The sequence below is a fragment of the Callospermophilus lateralis genome, chromosome 14 (genome assembly GCF_048772815.1).
Source record: "Callospermophilus lateralis isolate mCalLat2 chromosome 14, mCalLat2.hap1, whole genome shotgun sequence".
Taxonomy (NCBI): Eukaryota; Metazoa; Chordata; class Mammalia; order Rodentia; family Sciuridae; genus Callospermophilus; species Callospermophilus lateralis.
In genome coordinates, this window is record NC_135318.1 from 44,222,536 (window position 1) to 44,236,676 (window position 14,141).

Below are 14,141 nucleotides of genomic sequence, written 5' to 3' on the forward strand. Positions count from 1 at the left end.
GATCAATCCCCAGCCCTGCCAAACAAACAAAAGGCAAAAAAAGTGTTGCTCAATGATTGAATGTAAACCTTACCTCCTTGTTTTCCCACCACCCGGCTCCTGGGGATCTTTTAATTTAACCCTAACACCCACATACTTGAAAACTGTTGAAATTCATTCCAGTTACTATCGTTGGACCTACCATTTACAAATATCTACTGAAGTTTACTTTCTCCAAGAAGTAGTTCTTTGTTCTCTGGCCTTGCAAAGCAGTTGAGAAGCAGAAAATAGGTTGGTAGAACACCAAAGTAGTATTTATATCTTCCCCTCCCCCAATATTAAAAGGAAAATAGTCTAACTTTATGCTATAAAAATTCAAGCTATACAACAAAATATAGGGGAAAATGACAATTTTTTAAAAATGAGGACAGTAAAGGAACAGAAAGCCAACTTGGAAGAGCTCTGAATAGCTTTGATAGTGCTGAGGATTGAGCCTAGGGCTTTGTGCATGCTAGGTGAGCACTCTATCACTAAGCTAGAAACAGTTGAGCAGCAAAATAACAGTATTGGATTTCAACCCAAAATGTTGAACACACACACACACACACACACATACATGCTGATATAAATTCTCAAAAAAAATTTTAAAAATGGACAAATCTTTCTTTTTACAGCATTTCAAACAATATATGTATATAAGCCCCATTAGGAGGTGAAGTTTAATTCTCCTGTTTTTGTGTGTGTTTCATGAATTAAGATTTAATGCCTTCCTTCCAAAGGACAGAATATGGAAGTCAGAAAATAATAATTTAACTGGGGAGAAATACCACCTTAACCAAGCTTCTGAATAGGCTCATAAGAGATTCTTCCCCTTTTTTAAAAATATTTTTTTTAGTTGCCAGTGGACCTTTATGTATTTATATATGGTTCTGAACCCAGTCCTCACACATGCTAGGCAAGAGATTCCCTCTTCATAGAGAATATTTACAGAAATAGAATCATGGTAACATAATCTGTTAGAGTTTTTGTTGTTTTGTTTTGGAGCAAATTTTGCTCAAAATATTGGTGACTGATGACACCAGCAGAAGTTCTTAATTCCCATGGTAAGCTATCAGGAAATAGCTCCTTTTTAAAATTTTAATTGATGAACCAGCTGTGAAATAGGAAATCGGTCATTTTATTAGGATTCCTTTCCAGGAGATATTTTAAATTATGGCACATGAAACAGTTATGTTCAGATCAAACTTCCTTTATTAAAAGGCTACGTGAGGGCTGGGGATGTGGCTCAAGTGGTAGCGTGCTCGCCTGGAATGTGTGCGGCCCGGGTTCGATCCTCAGCACCACATACAGGCAAAGATGTTGTGCCCGCCGATAACTAAAAAATAAAATATTTAAAAAATTTTCTCTTTCTCTCTCTACCTCTCTCTCTCTTTAAAAAAAATAATAAAATAAATAAATAAATAAATAAAAGGCTACGTGAGCCCCCAAATCTAACTGCTTCTTAGAGTTTGACTTCTTTTTTGTGAACTTTTGTTCAGGTAAATGTTAATAACAATGGTATTTTTTCTTCTGATAATGTCTTTTGTTAGTTTAACTCAAATATCTCTGTGAATAAACCTAAGAGGGTAAGGAAAAGGTTTTCATCCCCAAAGCCTTTCTCTCCTGGAAAGTAATGTAATTCTGAGGGGTGCCTACTAGATAAGGCTCCTGTCCTCAAGAACATTATAGTTCTTATGGTAGGAAATTCCACATGGATTAAATGTTTAAATGTTAAAGATGAGAAGATAATGTTAATTATGTGATTCATTGACTTGAGTAGGAAAGACCATTCTAATCATAATTTCAAAACTAGAAGTAACTGGGAAAAAAATACTATTGGATAAGACTAGTGGTCTCTAAACTTACTTGAGAGTCACCCAACAGGTTTGTTCTCTTGCCATAGAACTTGCCCCCCTACACAGCACAACTGCCAGTACATATCACTATAGGGGATGCTTCATTTGCTATGATCATCAACAGTGTGTAGTCCAGCTCACTGACTACTTTGTCCTGCATTATTATCAAATTAGACAGTGTCTGTTTCTGGCTCTGCAGCCACTGACATCCACACATGCAGTTGTCCACGGCTGGAACCATCATTGTAACAAGCACTGGACAGTATAAGTGCTTTACCTCTTGTTTCTGGTACACCTACACAGGTAACAGGCTCTAGCACCTTCTAAAGTCTCGTCTCTTCTGGTTACTGGCATATCTGGGCTCTCTTGGCCCCTGTTGGCTCCTGGCACACTCGGGCTCTCTTTTGGTCCCTGTTAGCTTCTAGCACACTGGGTTCTCTCTTGGCCCCTGCTGGTTTCTAGCAATCTAAGTCACAAGGTTGTGCAGTATCAATAACATGTAGCATATGGAGTGTCTTGCCCCTGTTGACTCCCAGCACCCCTAAATCTCACATGCATGACCACAAAGCAGCCAGGGACTCTCCCAACCTCTGTCTAAATTGTTTTCCAAAGTCCACCATCCACCTGTTGTTCACAAGAGCCCTTGGCTGCTGCTGCTTGGTTTTCTGCATTACCACTGTTTGCCACTGGCCAGGTTTGCAGGTATTAATCTTCCTCCTCTTTGAACTCCATCAACAATATGAGGGAAACCAAGAGGTATTTTCAAGGTTCATAAATCCTCCTCTAACTGTACTTTGGCTTCAGAGGCTTCTTTCTTATCTTGCAACTTCCTCATCTTGGCAGTCTGCATCAGTTTTTTCTCTCAAAAAAAAGTTATTTCTTCATTCCACATCCCCACTGGCCATGTATGTGGCTCCTTAGGTTTCTTTTTGGTTAAGCCGACTAGCTATAAGTTAGGTGTGGGCACATTGTGTAGATCTTTGAACTTGGTGACATGTAAATTATTATGTTTTTGTTCTAGTTGATCTGGTACAAGCATACACTGAAGAATTGTTCATCTAACCAGACAAGTATGTCTGGTCATGCTCATATATCTGGGCCTCCATCTAGTAAGGATCTCTTTTTCTTTCTCTCCAAGAGTCCACCTATCTTTTTTAAATGCTTGCTGCAATCCATGTCTGTTATGGTTTAGATATGATGTCCCCTAAAAGCTCATGTGTGAGTCAATGAAAGAAGATTCACAGGAGAAATGATTGGGTTGTAAGAGTCTTAACCCAATCAGTGAGTTAATTCAGTTCACTGTAGATAATTTTTAATGTAACCTATTTCCTATTATTGCTGTTTCCAATGTATTTGCTCTGAAGACAAAGGACTGTACTTAGGATAGCATTTAATGCAGTGTCACACATATGTTTAACAAATAAATATTGCATTAAACCTGAGTTATGATAGTAGTTTTTTGTTGATCAGTGACATAGTTCTTTCACCATAGATTATTTAGCTCTGTTTTATAACAAAAGTCTTGGGTTGTAAAATCTTGGTTGCAGTATACTTGGTTGTTCAATCACAGGTACTTAAAATTAAAGAAGCCATTAGTGCTGAGGCATAGTGGTGCACACCTATTATCCTAGCAATTAAGGAAGTTTTGGCAGAAGGAGCACAAGTTTGAGGCCAGTCTGGACAATTTACCAAGACCCTGTCTCAAAATAAAAAAATAATAAATGGGCTGGGAAGTAGCTCGGTGGTAAAGCACCCCTTGGTTTAATCCTCAGTACCTAAAACAAAACAAAACAAAAAACAAATCATTAGTGTACACCAAGGTGTGTGTGTGTTAGTTACCAGGGATTGAACCCAGGGAGAGCTTACTACTGAGTCACATTCCCAGTCTTTTTTTAAACTTTTGAGAGAGGGCTGGCCCCAAACTTGAAATTTTCTGGTCTCAGTCTCCCATGCAGCTAGGATTACAGGCATGCAGTGATCACACATATGTTTAATAAATAAAATGGCTGTCTGCCATTTCTTGGAATGGGTGATCTTTATTATTCAAATTTCATTTTTAGCAAAACCTACTGAGAAAAGTGAGCACATCACACCTAATATGCTAAAGCAAATCTTAAATACATTTTAATTAATTAAATATTCTTTTATATATATATGTATATACATATACATATGTGTATATATACATATATATATGTCAACTAAATATATATATTTAGTTGTAGATAGACACAATATGTTTATTTTATTTTTTATGTGGTGCTGAGGATCAAACCCAGTGCCTTGCACATGCTAGCAAGCGCTTTACCACTGAGCCCCAGTCCCAGAATTAAATATTCTTTTTTTTTAAATTTTTTTAGACATAGATGGACACAGTATCTTTATTTATTTTTAGGTGGTACTGAGGATTGAACCCAGTGCCTCATACGTGCAAGGCAGGCACTCTACCACTGAACTATAGCCCCAGCCCCCCATAATTAAATATTCTTAAGAAAACAAAACAGAAAATAGTCTGAATATTCTATTGCTGGAGTTTAAACTCCTAAGTTTAGAAACTTAGGTCAAAAAAGGCTTAAAAAGAGTGACATTTGGTTACACAAAAATGAGTTTACTTCTGTAGATGGAAACTGGAATGAAAGAAACACGATTTGGAGGATATATGACAAATGAAAGACAGATAACTTAATTATTTATCAGTATCAAACCCATTAATATTCATTCAGTGGATAAATGAGCCAAGATAGGAACAAAGCTAGTTCACAAATGGGAAAATAAAATAATAAACATGGAAACAGATGTGATCAGGTGCATTCAGGCTGGTAGGACCACAGACTAAACATGAAAACATATCCAGGTCCTGGGTAATCAGAAAAAAATGCTTATTAAAAAAAGAAAAAGAAAATTAAATTACAGCCGGGTTGGTGCACAGCCTGTAATCCCAGCAATTCATGAGGTAAGGCAGGAGGATTACAAATTCAAGGCCAGCCTCATCAATTTAGTGACATCTTGTCTCAAATCAAAAATAAAAATAGTGGGGATGTAGTTCAGTGGTGGAACACCTTGGGCTCAGTCCCAAGTACTGTTATAAACAAATAAGTAATTAAGCAAGTAAATAAAATTAAATAAAATTTTAATTTAGAAATTATATATACATATATGTAATAATCAGAAAAATGCATATTAAAAAATAAATGGTCCCTTTTGTCTGTCAAATTTTAAAATTATATATCTGCCAAAATGTAGAAAAATGGGTTAATTCATACATTGTTAATATATTATAAATAAGATTATTTTGGAAAGCGATTTAGAATATTAGAATTCATTAACACAGGATGTCCACCAATTGCAGAAATGATAAAGAAAATTATTATCCTGGTTTGGGGATGTAGCTTAGGGGAAAAGGACTGGTGTAGCATTCAGAGGCCAGCACCTCAAAAATAACAAAAACCAATAAAAACTCTTAACAAAACTATGATTTAACTACATATCTATTAAAATAGGAAAACAGTGTAGAAACAGGAAAATGCTTGTAACTAATAAAAGCACGATACAAAACTGTGTATATATGAAGGTTTCAATTATCTGAAAAACTTCGTTTATACAAAACAACAAGAATAAAAGAAACAAGCACGACTGGAAAGACAGACCTAAGTAGCAATAGCATTATAGGAACACTGGAGTTTGAGTGATCTTTTCTCTTGTTTTCCAAATGCCCTGTAACGGTGTAATGCAATAAATTGATTTTGTTGTTGATCTGAATTTACTGAGACCATGGGAAATGACCTGCTGTTTCTATAATCAGAAATAAAACAACTGCGTGGGGATGGGGGATGTAGCTCTGTGGTAGGCACAGCACACAAGATCCTCCAAGGTTTAACCCCCAGCGCCTAGAAGGGGGAGGGGTAAGCAAATAAGCAAACATGGATCTTAAAAAAAAACAAAAACAAAATTTTGTCTAGGAGGCAGATAAAGCTGAGAAAATTGTTATCTAAAGTCAGTTCTGGGTGAAATTAATTGTAAATTCAACCCTGATTTCTTTTTCTTTTGCAGCTTCTTCCAAGGTTCCTGGTAAAGACTCTTTTTGCAAATGATAAATTACCCGAACTCATCCACACAAACATTGAGTGTTCCCAGGTTCCGTATGAGATTTGAGCCTTAATCTAAATCTCTAAGTGAAACCCTAACATGGAATTTCATGCCTCACTCAAGTGGTGAATGCGTGTTTGCCAGTATAGCTGAAAACACTGCACCAAGATGTGATCAAACTACCAAGCAAAAGGTGAGTCCGGGTTAGCGCTGCAATGGAAATGAATTCTATTTAAACGAAAAACGTGCGGACCCAGGAAACTTGCGGCCGGGTCAGGGAGCATTGAGCGAATATAGGAACCTCCCTGCCGCAGGCAGTCTGACTAGGCCCCCCGCAGGCATTAGCGCGTGGAGACGCAGGCCCGCGCAGAGTGGCAGGGCGGCGCGGCTCCGCCTCCGGAAAATGCGCACACTGGTCTTCCGGCTCGGCTGTCATCCCTCCCGCACTTCCGCCTCAGGCTGTCGGCGTGGCGGTGGAATGGCGGGCTCTGAGTTACGTGCAGCGCTGGAGCAGCGACTCGATGCCCTTGCCATCCGCACGGAGGTTGTGGAACACCCCGAGGTGAGGCTTCCGCGTTAGGTGTGACTGCAGGGACAGCCCTGGTCAGAGCAGGTGCTCGCTCACCGCAGGTCCATCCGCCGAGGCCGTGGAGATCAGGCGTTCCAGGGGTGATGTACAGCAGAGTGCTTTCGATTAGTGACTGTGAGGTTGTCCTGAAACTTGTTTTCTTCTTGGAGTGACTTGATCACATACTATGTTGAGAACTATTTCAAAATGTGGAAAACTTGTGTATCTAACCAATCTGGTTGTGGTCAGTTTGTCCACTTTTTGTATATAAAGTGATACAAAGCACCAAACCGCCTATTTAGTGGCCCCTACGTACAGCCGGAGGTGAGGGGTTGATATTTTGCAGTCATGGATCAGTTTATCACAAAGGTTACTCTTTACACTTTACCAACATGGCAAAAAATCACCATTCCCTCCAAAAAAAAAAAAAAATGGTTGCAAATATGCACATTTTAACATTTTTAAGACATATTTTTAGATGTTGATGAACCTTTATTTTACTCATTTATTTATATGTGGTGCTGAGAATCGAACCCAGTGTCTCACAGGTGGAAGACAAGAACTATACCACTGAACCACAACACCCAGCCCTTAACATGGTTTAACGTACTAATGTGAATATTTGTACATTTCCTGAAACTAGTGTAACTTGAGTGGTGCAGGGGCATAAAGCTTACCCAAAAGTGACAGTCGATAATGGCTAAAATGGCGATCTCCAAAGACCAGAATACAAAATTAGAATTCCTTACCTTTACAAATCCAACATCAAGACTGTTTTTCTGATCTTCCTCTCTTCCATATGGTCTCTGACATCCCCGCCCCCCACCTTTTGGTACTGAGGGGTGCTTAACCACGGAGCCACATTCCAACCCCCAACCCTGCTTTTTGAGATAGGGTCTTGCTAAGTTCCTGAGGCTGGGTTTAAACTTGCAAACCTCCTGCCTCAGCCTTCTGAGCCACTGGGATTACAGGTGTCGCTAGGATTACAGGTTGTGCCACTGTGCTGGGCTTTACCTGTGCATATTGCCAGATTTTTTTTTGATGCTTTTTATGTAAGTTTCCAAGTCTTATGCAGCTGTCTACTTTTAATACCCAAAGTTTAAAGTTTTTTTTTTTGGAATGTGAGAGCATGTTTGGCTGCACCTTGGAATGGAACACTGGTCTAAAGAGAAATTGCCTGAGATCCTAAGATGAGGAATTGAGAAAAGCAATTGTAAATATTTCATAATGTGTAAGTATGTATATATTCATATTAATTCCTAAACTTCTCATATATGTGATTATTTTGTAGGTGTTTACAGTTGAAGAAATGATGCCTCATATCCAGCATCTGAAAGGAGCACATAGTAAGAATCTATTTCTTAAAGACAAAAAGAAAAAAAACTATTGGTTGGTGACAGTTCTTCATGATAGACAAATTAATTTAAATGATCTTGCCAAACAGTTAGGTGTTGGGAGCGGAGGTCTGCGATTTGCTGATGAAACAGTCATGCTAGAAAAACTGAAAGTTGGTCAAGGTTGTGCCACACCTCTGGCCCTCTTCTGTGATGATGGAGATGTAAAATTTGTTCTGGATTCTGCTTTTCTGGAAGGTGGACACGAAAAGGTATACTTTCATCCAATGACCAATGCTGCAACCATGGGATTGAGCCCTGAAGACTTTCTTACATTTGTGAAGATGACAGGACATGATCCCATAATACTAAATTTTGATAAAAATTAATGCTCCGAATAACTGTATTTATGAAAACTGTCTTTCTTGTAATTTTATTTTTTTAAAATGAATTATAATATATAAGATTTATTGAATCTTTTAAGAATTCAGGCCTAGAAGAAAACAGGCCTTGGGGTGAAGGTAAGGACATGGAGTTTTTATTTTATTTCTGGTACCCTATTTTATCCCCTACTCCCCATTTTTTTCCCTGGTAATGAAAGTGAGTACCAGGAGGCAGGAACAGGGGAGAGAAAGGGGAGGTATTGGAGGGAAAAAAAATGACCATATTATATAGTTATATTGCGTGCCTGTACAAATATATAACAATTCACTATTTTAAATTATATGAAATAAAAATCAAAAAATTGAAAGTGATAAAGTAGTATCTTTGGTTTTGGGATTGTGGCTCAGTGGTAGAGTACTTGCCTACCATGCATTGAGGCACTGGGTTCCATCCTTAACATCACATAAATGTAAAATAAAGATATTGTGTCCACCTAAAACTAAAAAGTAAATATTTAAAAAAATAAATAACAAAGATGGAGTTGGGCAAGGTGACACATAACTGTAATCCCAGTGACTCAGGAGGCTTAGGCAGGGGGATCACAAGTTTGAAACCAGCCTCAACAACTCAGTGAGACCCTGTGTCAAAATAAAAAAAAATGAAAAAGTAGGGGATTATAATTTAGTGGTGGAATGCCCCTAGATTAAATCCTCAGTACTGAAAAATTAAAAAGACATACTGAGGTAGTTTTAGTCAACTCAGATCCTATTTTCCATCTCCTATAACAGTAAGTCATTACAGGAATGCCTTAAACAATTAGGAACGCTTAGCTTTAGCTAGCTTACATCTTTAGAATGCTTATTGTACTTGAAAAAGCAAGCTGAAAAACAGTATGTGTGAAATTTACACATGGTAATGTACATAATACAATAAAAAAGGAATATATTAAATTGTTATTATTTCAGGAAATGGGGATTAAGGAATAAGGATTCCCCAACAAGATAATTAAAACAAACATGGGAGAGAAGGATAAAAACTCCATTGTTGGGTGTTCCATTGACTTTTATGCCATTAAAAATGATTTATTATCTGGTTCAGAGGTTATAAATCTGAACATACTTCCACAAGTTTCTTCTGTTCTTTAGGGTATTTTACTACACTATTTCTAGGATTTTACTAATTTTCTTTCAGTTATGACATCTGAAATAGTATAAAAGCCTATAAAAATGTAGTCAGTTGTCATATAGAAACTAGTTAAAAAAAACCAGAAAATTTGACTTTTTTACTTCACTTAGAATCAAACAAAAGCCTTCATTAACTGAGGATCTGACATGGTTTAGATTACAAGAATTCCTGTTGTGGGTCATTAAAATTCATATACTTTTCTCTAGTACATAATCAAATGGGATGTTACTGAAAGGTAAAATAAAGGTAATGATTACCTGATTGTAAGGTTCCATGTTAGTTTTTAACTAGTCTGTACTGTATTTCTAAGACAATAGTAATTTCAGGTTGCTTTGCACATAAAATGAAGAAATAAAATCACAATTTGAGGACCTTGAGAATCTTGTCTGATGGTGAAAACAGGTCTAGGAGGTCTGATTTGCCCAAGGACACAAGGACACAAGGCAAATTGCCTCCCAAAGTCTGTAAGTGGAAATTTTGTGCAGTCTAGTACACTGGTCCCCACTTCTCTGCAGTTTTGCTTTCTGAGGTTTTAGTTACTCATGGTCAACCACAAAGTTGACCAACATATTAAAGTGAAAATTTATTTTCAGTTTAAAAATATTAAAGTGAAAATTCCTGAAATAATTCACAAGTTTTAAACTGGGTGTTGTTCTGAGTAGCATGATGAAATCTCACATCTCATCCAGCTTGGGGTGTTTATCATTTCTTTGTCCAGTGTATCTATGCTGTACCAGCCCTTTAGTCACTTAGTAGCCCTCTTGGTTACCAGACTGACAGTGGGTCAACCATGTTAGGATCAACTGTAGTGGTATCAACTGTGTTAGGATAACTGTAGTATTGCTGTTCAAGTAATTCTTAGGTAGTAGTAGTCTAATGCTTTGTTACAATTCCTACATCACTGACCTCACTCCCCTTACTTCATCACATTATTTTTATCATTTGACATCTCATGAGTGAATACAATAAGATATTGAAAGAGATTACACTCATGTAACTTTTATTATAGTATATGTTATAATTATTCTATTATTGGTTACTAGCATTAATGTCTTACTGTGTCTATGAACTTTTATCATAGGAAAAAACAGTACATATAGAACTTGGTATTACTTAATACTTTTATCAGGGATCCACTGGGTTTTGGCCTATATGGGGGCCAATATATGTAAACTGTATTTATACCTATTTTGGGATTGAGAGAATTGACAGAGACTCTTCACTTTCTCCCCAAACCTCTAATACTCATCCCAGTATGATAAGAGCAAAGGAATCTGAAGTTAGGAATTACATCTGAAAGTAGTTCTCCAGGGTACAGAATGACACTTGGTTAAAATTATGACTTAAAAATGATTACTACTTCTTGTAAAAAATCACCTTTTATTTTTTATATATCAGTCTGAAAAGTGAATGTTAATCCAATTTTTTTAAAGGAGAAACAAAGTTAAAAGCTAAGTTGAAAATGAATGTTTTTAAAAGACAAATCAAACAATGGTGCCTCTTTTCACGAGTTGGATTTCTATGGCTGATATTAAGTATTGCCAAGTAATAAACATTTTGCCATTCAACTCCAAATTCTCATCAGCATTAGTTTTAAAGGAAATGTTACAGTTATATATTGATTTGGTATTTAATAACAGTTGTAAGTACAATGGCAAACACTGAAGAAAGAACCCTTAGAAAAGAAAAAGGCCAGGTTTTGTTAATGGGGGTTGTAAGTGCAACATTATCCGTTAAGCATTCCTTTTAAGGCATTTCATTATCCAAATAACATGTACATCAAGTTTGTATGTTATAAAATGGGCTCCTTTTGTATTACTCATTCAAGGCTTTAAGGAAAAAAAACACATTTTGGGATTAAGTAGTTGAAAAGAAAACCACAAAATTCACTTTTCTTTTAAAAAGTAACTTAAAATACAAAAGTAATTTAGAATACATTATTATTCCCATTATAATTTCAGATTTGGTACAGTATCATTTTCATTTCCTGACATAATCTGTTAAGACAGTACAGGTTGTAGAACTTGATCTGTGAGGTGGCTGCAATTCTATTACACGCACGGTGGTTTTTTAAAATAGGCCCTTACCATGCCTGGCATGAAAGGTGCTACATACGAACCTGTCTTATAAACTCTTTGGTAACCACCAATTCAAAAACTTGGACCAAAACATTTCCACATGGCTAGATTTGAAGCACATGATTACAGCTCTAGGCCAAAGTTATTACCCTGTATATTGAATTTTTCAGTTTCCTTAGGGGTTTTAGGTATTGATTCAGAGTAGAACCAGAATATTAAAAGTGTGTCTGGCTCATCAGGAATAGGCCCTGGTGAGTTTCCAGTTGGCTTTACTATTTTGTTTGACAGAAGTTTATGTAAGGTAAAAGAGTGGCTTCCTACATGTTTGCTTCTGGCGGTAGCTTTTGGAGAAAGTAAAATATTCATGTGGTTATTATCTAGTCCTTTCTTGAAATGGTATGAAAAAGGTGATGAATATAATTGAGAGTATTTGTATTTTTACAGTCTTACAATGTCCCCTTGTTTGAGTCTTTTCAATTGTCCTTTTAGATCAGCCTTTTTAAATTTAGTACTTCAAAGGCTGTCATTCAGCATTTTTTGTAGAAACAGTAATGTGCTGGTTAATTTAGCAGATTCTCTATTTTAGAATATTAGTATCCTAGAGAGGTGAAAGTGTGATATTCATCTTCATTGGGCCACCTCACACTCATTAAATTTCAACTTTTCAGTAACAGTTCTGGGATGTGTCCTAGCTGTGCAAATTAGATGCTAGTTAATATAAATCTAAGTTACCCACTTACTGTATTTAGCTAAAACATAATGTCTACATTTACTTTCAACTTACCCAACCAAAAATAAATTTACATTTTTTACATGCAAAGTGTCTCTAGACTGTCATGATACCCATTTACCAATTTGATACTTGAATCAAGGGAGTTGTGATAGATCTCAAAGTCTAGAGAATAGATTTTGAATATTTCTGTTGTGCAATATTTGTATTTCAGTAAGAATCCTTTGTATTTACATTTATATAGCACCTTTCATCCAAGAGTTTCAAAGAGATTTAACTTTATTTGGTGGCAAAACCTACGTTAATGATGACACTGAGTTAATAAATCCAAGTTCTCTAATTTTCATTTCTATTTCTGGTCAGCTAAACATGCTGTCTCTCTTTTTTATTGATGGTCTTTCCAAAGACAACTATAAACACAACACTGCTAACCAAAAAGAGAGACAGATGGATGGAAGGGGAGAGAGGCTATTCTCATGGCTACTGGGTTAGTGATGATACACACACAGTTCATAAACCACATATTAAGGAATAAGGAATCATTTCTAAAAAGTCTTTAGAGCTGGTAATGAGAGCCTAAGAAGTATGCTATTAAAATAAAAAATAGTCAATATCTTATTTCAGAAGACTATTTGATATTTACTGTTAAGTAATGAATTTGTATTAATGAGTATCAATGCAGTTTTTTTTGGACTTTGTAAGAAAAATAAAACTGTGATATAAAAATTGGAACTACTAAAAAATGATGTTTCTCTGGGTTGTTAACTAAATCTACTTTTTTGTGCTTCTTCCAAATGTTTAAGGTAACAAATGCATACAAATATTTCAAAAGTACCTGTTATTCAGTTTTCAACTTTAATGTAATATTATAAAGAACAAAAACAGAAAAGTTCTTATTAATAAATGATAATAATAAATGAGTTCTTGGCAAAATGCAGATCGTAATAAATTATTTACATTATTTTTGCCATAAGAAAACTTCTTAAGCAACAGTCAGCTCTCAAGTTAAAAAAAAAAAAAAAGAAAGAAAAGAGACATACGTAGCCCAACAGTAAAGAAGTGAAACAGTGAAACAGCTTTACCTTGGGAATGCTATTTAGTGGAAAACCATCTTATTAAAAAAAGTTTCAGAAAAACACTTTTTTATCTTGGATCCACGTATGAATGCTTAGTGTAGCTTAGTTAGGAATATGGAAGATTAATATTTTTATAACTCCTATCTCTTGTTATGAATTTTCAGATTTATCTTATAAACTGATTTTTTTGCAGCGCATCAAGATAACTGACTTTAAAAAGAAAAAAAAGTACCAACACATGCAGTCTAACGAAAAAAAGGCTCTGACATGCCAAAACAATTTTCTCTGTATCTTCATATATAGTACATTCCACAAAATACTACAGCATTTAATTTAGATTTACACAACTAAATATAAATGGCTAGATTTGGGCTAAATCTTAGCAGAAGCATTAAGCAAACATGGATAAATTCATAAACAAATGATGAGAGAAGTAGATTGTTCCTGGAGTACTTCTTTTAACACTTGACCTTAAAACACTTGGTCCTTAGTGAGAGAACGTCCTTTATTCAGTAGAGCTTAACAATACAACGTATAGTTAAGTCCTAAAACCTTCTAAAACTTTTGGCAGTTGAATCCAGTAGTGCTCCTTGATTCAAGGAAGGAATGAAGGTTTGTATTTCTTGCCTGCTCTATTCACGAAGGATTGTTTAAAAAGTCTCCTTAAAGATTTTTAAAAAATGGTTCCTATAGTTGCTAGGTGTCTTGTTACTTCAGAAATAAAGGCTTCATACTGAGAAACTGAAGGACACTTTTCTCTCTGTATTTAGTTGAAAGGCAGAAAGAAGAAAGAAAATATAAGAAAAGCTTGAAGATAAGAGGGATA

General features: G+C 35.9%; 2 protein-coding genes across 2 annotated transcripts in view; one reads left to right on the plus strand and one right to left on the minus strand.

The window, feature by feature from the left end:
- Window positions 1-6,411: 6,411 nt before the first annotated feature.
- On the plus strand, window positions 6,412-8,278 carry LOC143380133 (prolyl-tRNA synthetase associated domain-containing protein 1). Its single transcript, XM_076832890.1, has 2 exons — window positions 6,412-6,522; window positions 7,820-8,278. Exons 1-2 carry the CDS (start codon window positions 6,439-6,441, stop codon window positions 8,249-8,251), a joined length of 516 nt encoding a protein of 171 aa, XP_076689005.1. The 5' UTR covers window positions 6,412-6,438; the 3' UTR covers window positions 8,252-8,278.
- Window positions 8,279-10,745: 2,467 nt separating this feature from the next.
- The window catches only part of Ccdc88a (coiled-coil and HOOK domain protein 88A), a 131,974-nt gene continuing 128,578 nt past the window's right edge, over window positions 10,746-14,141 (minus strand). The window contains exon 33 of the mRNA XM_076832893.2: window positions 10,746-14,075. The gene's annotated coding sequence lies outside the window, so the exon portion shown is untranslated. The remainder of the gene's footprint in view (window positions 14,076-14,141) is intronic.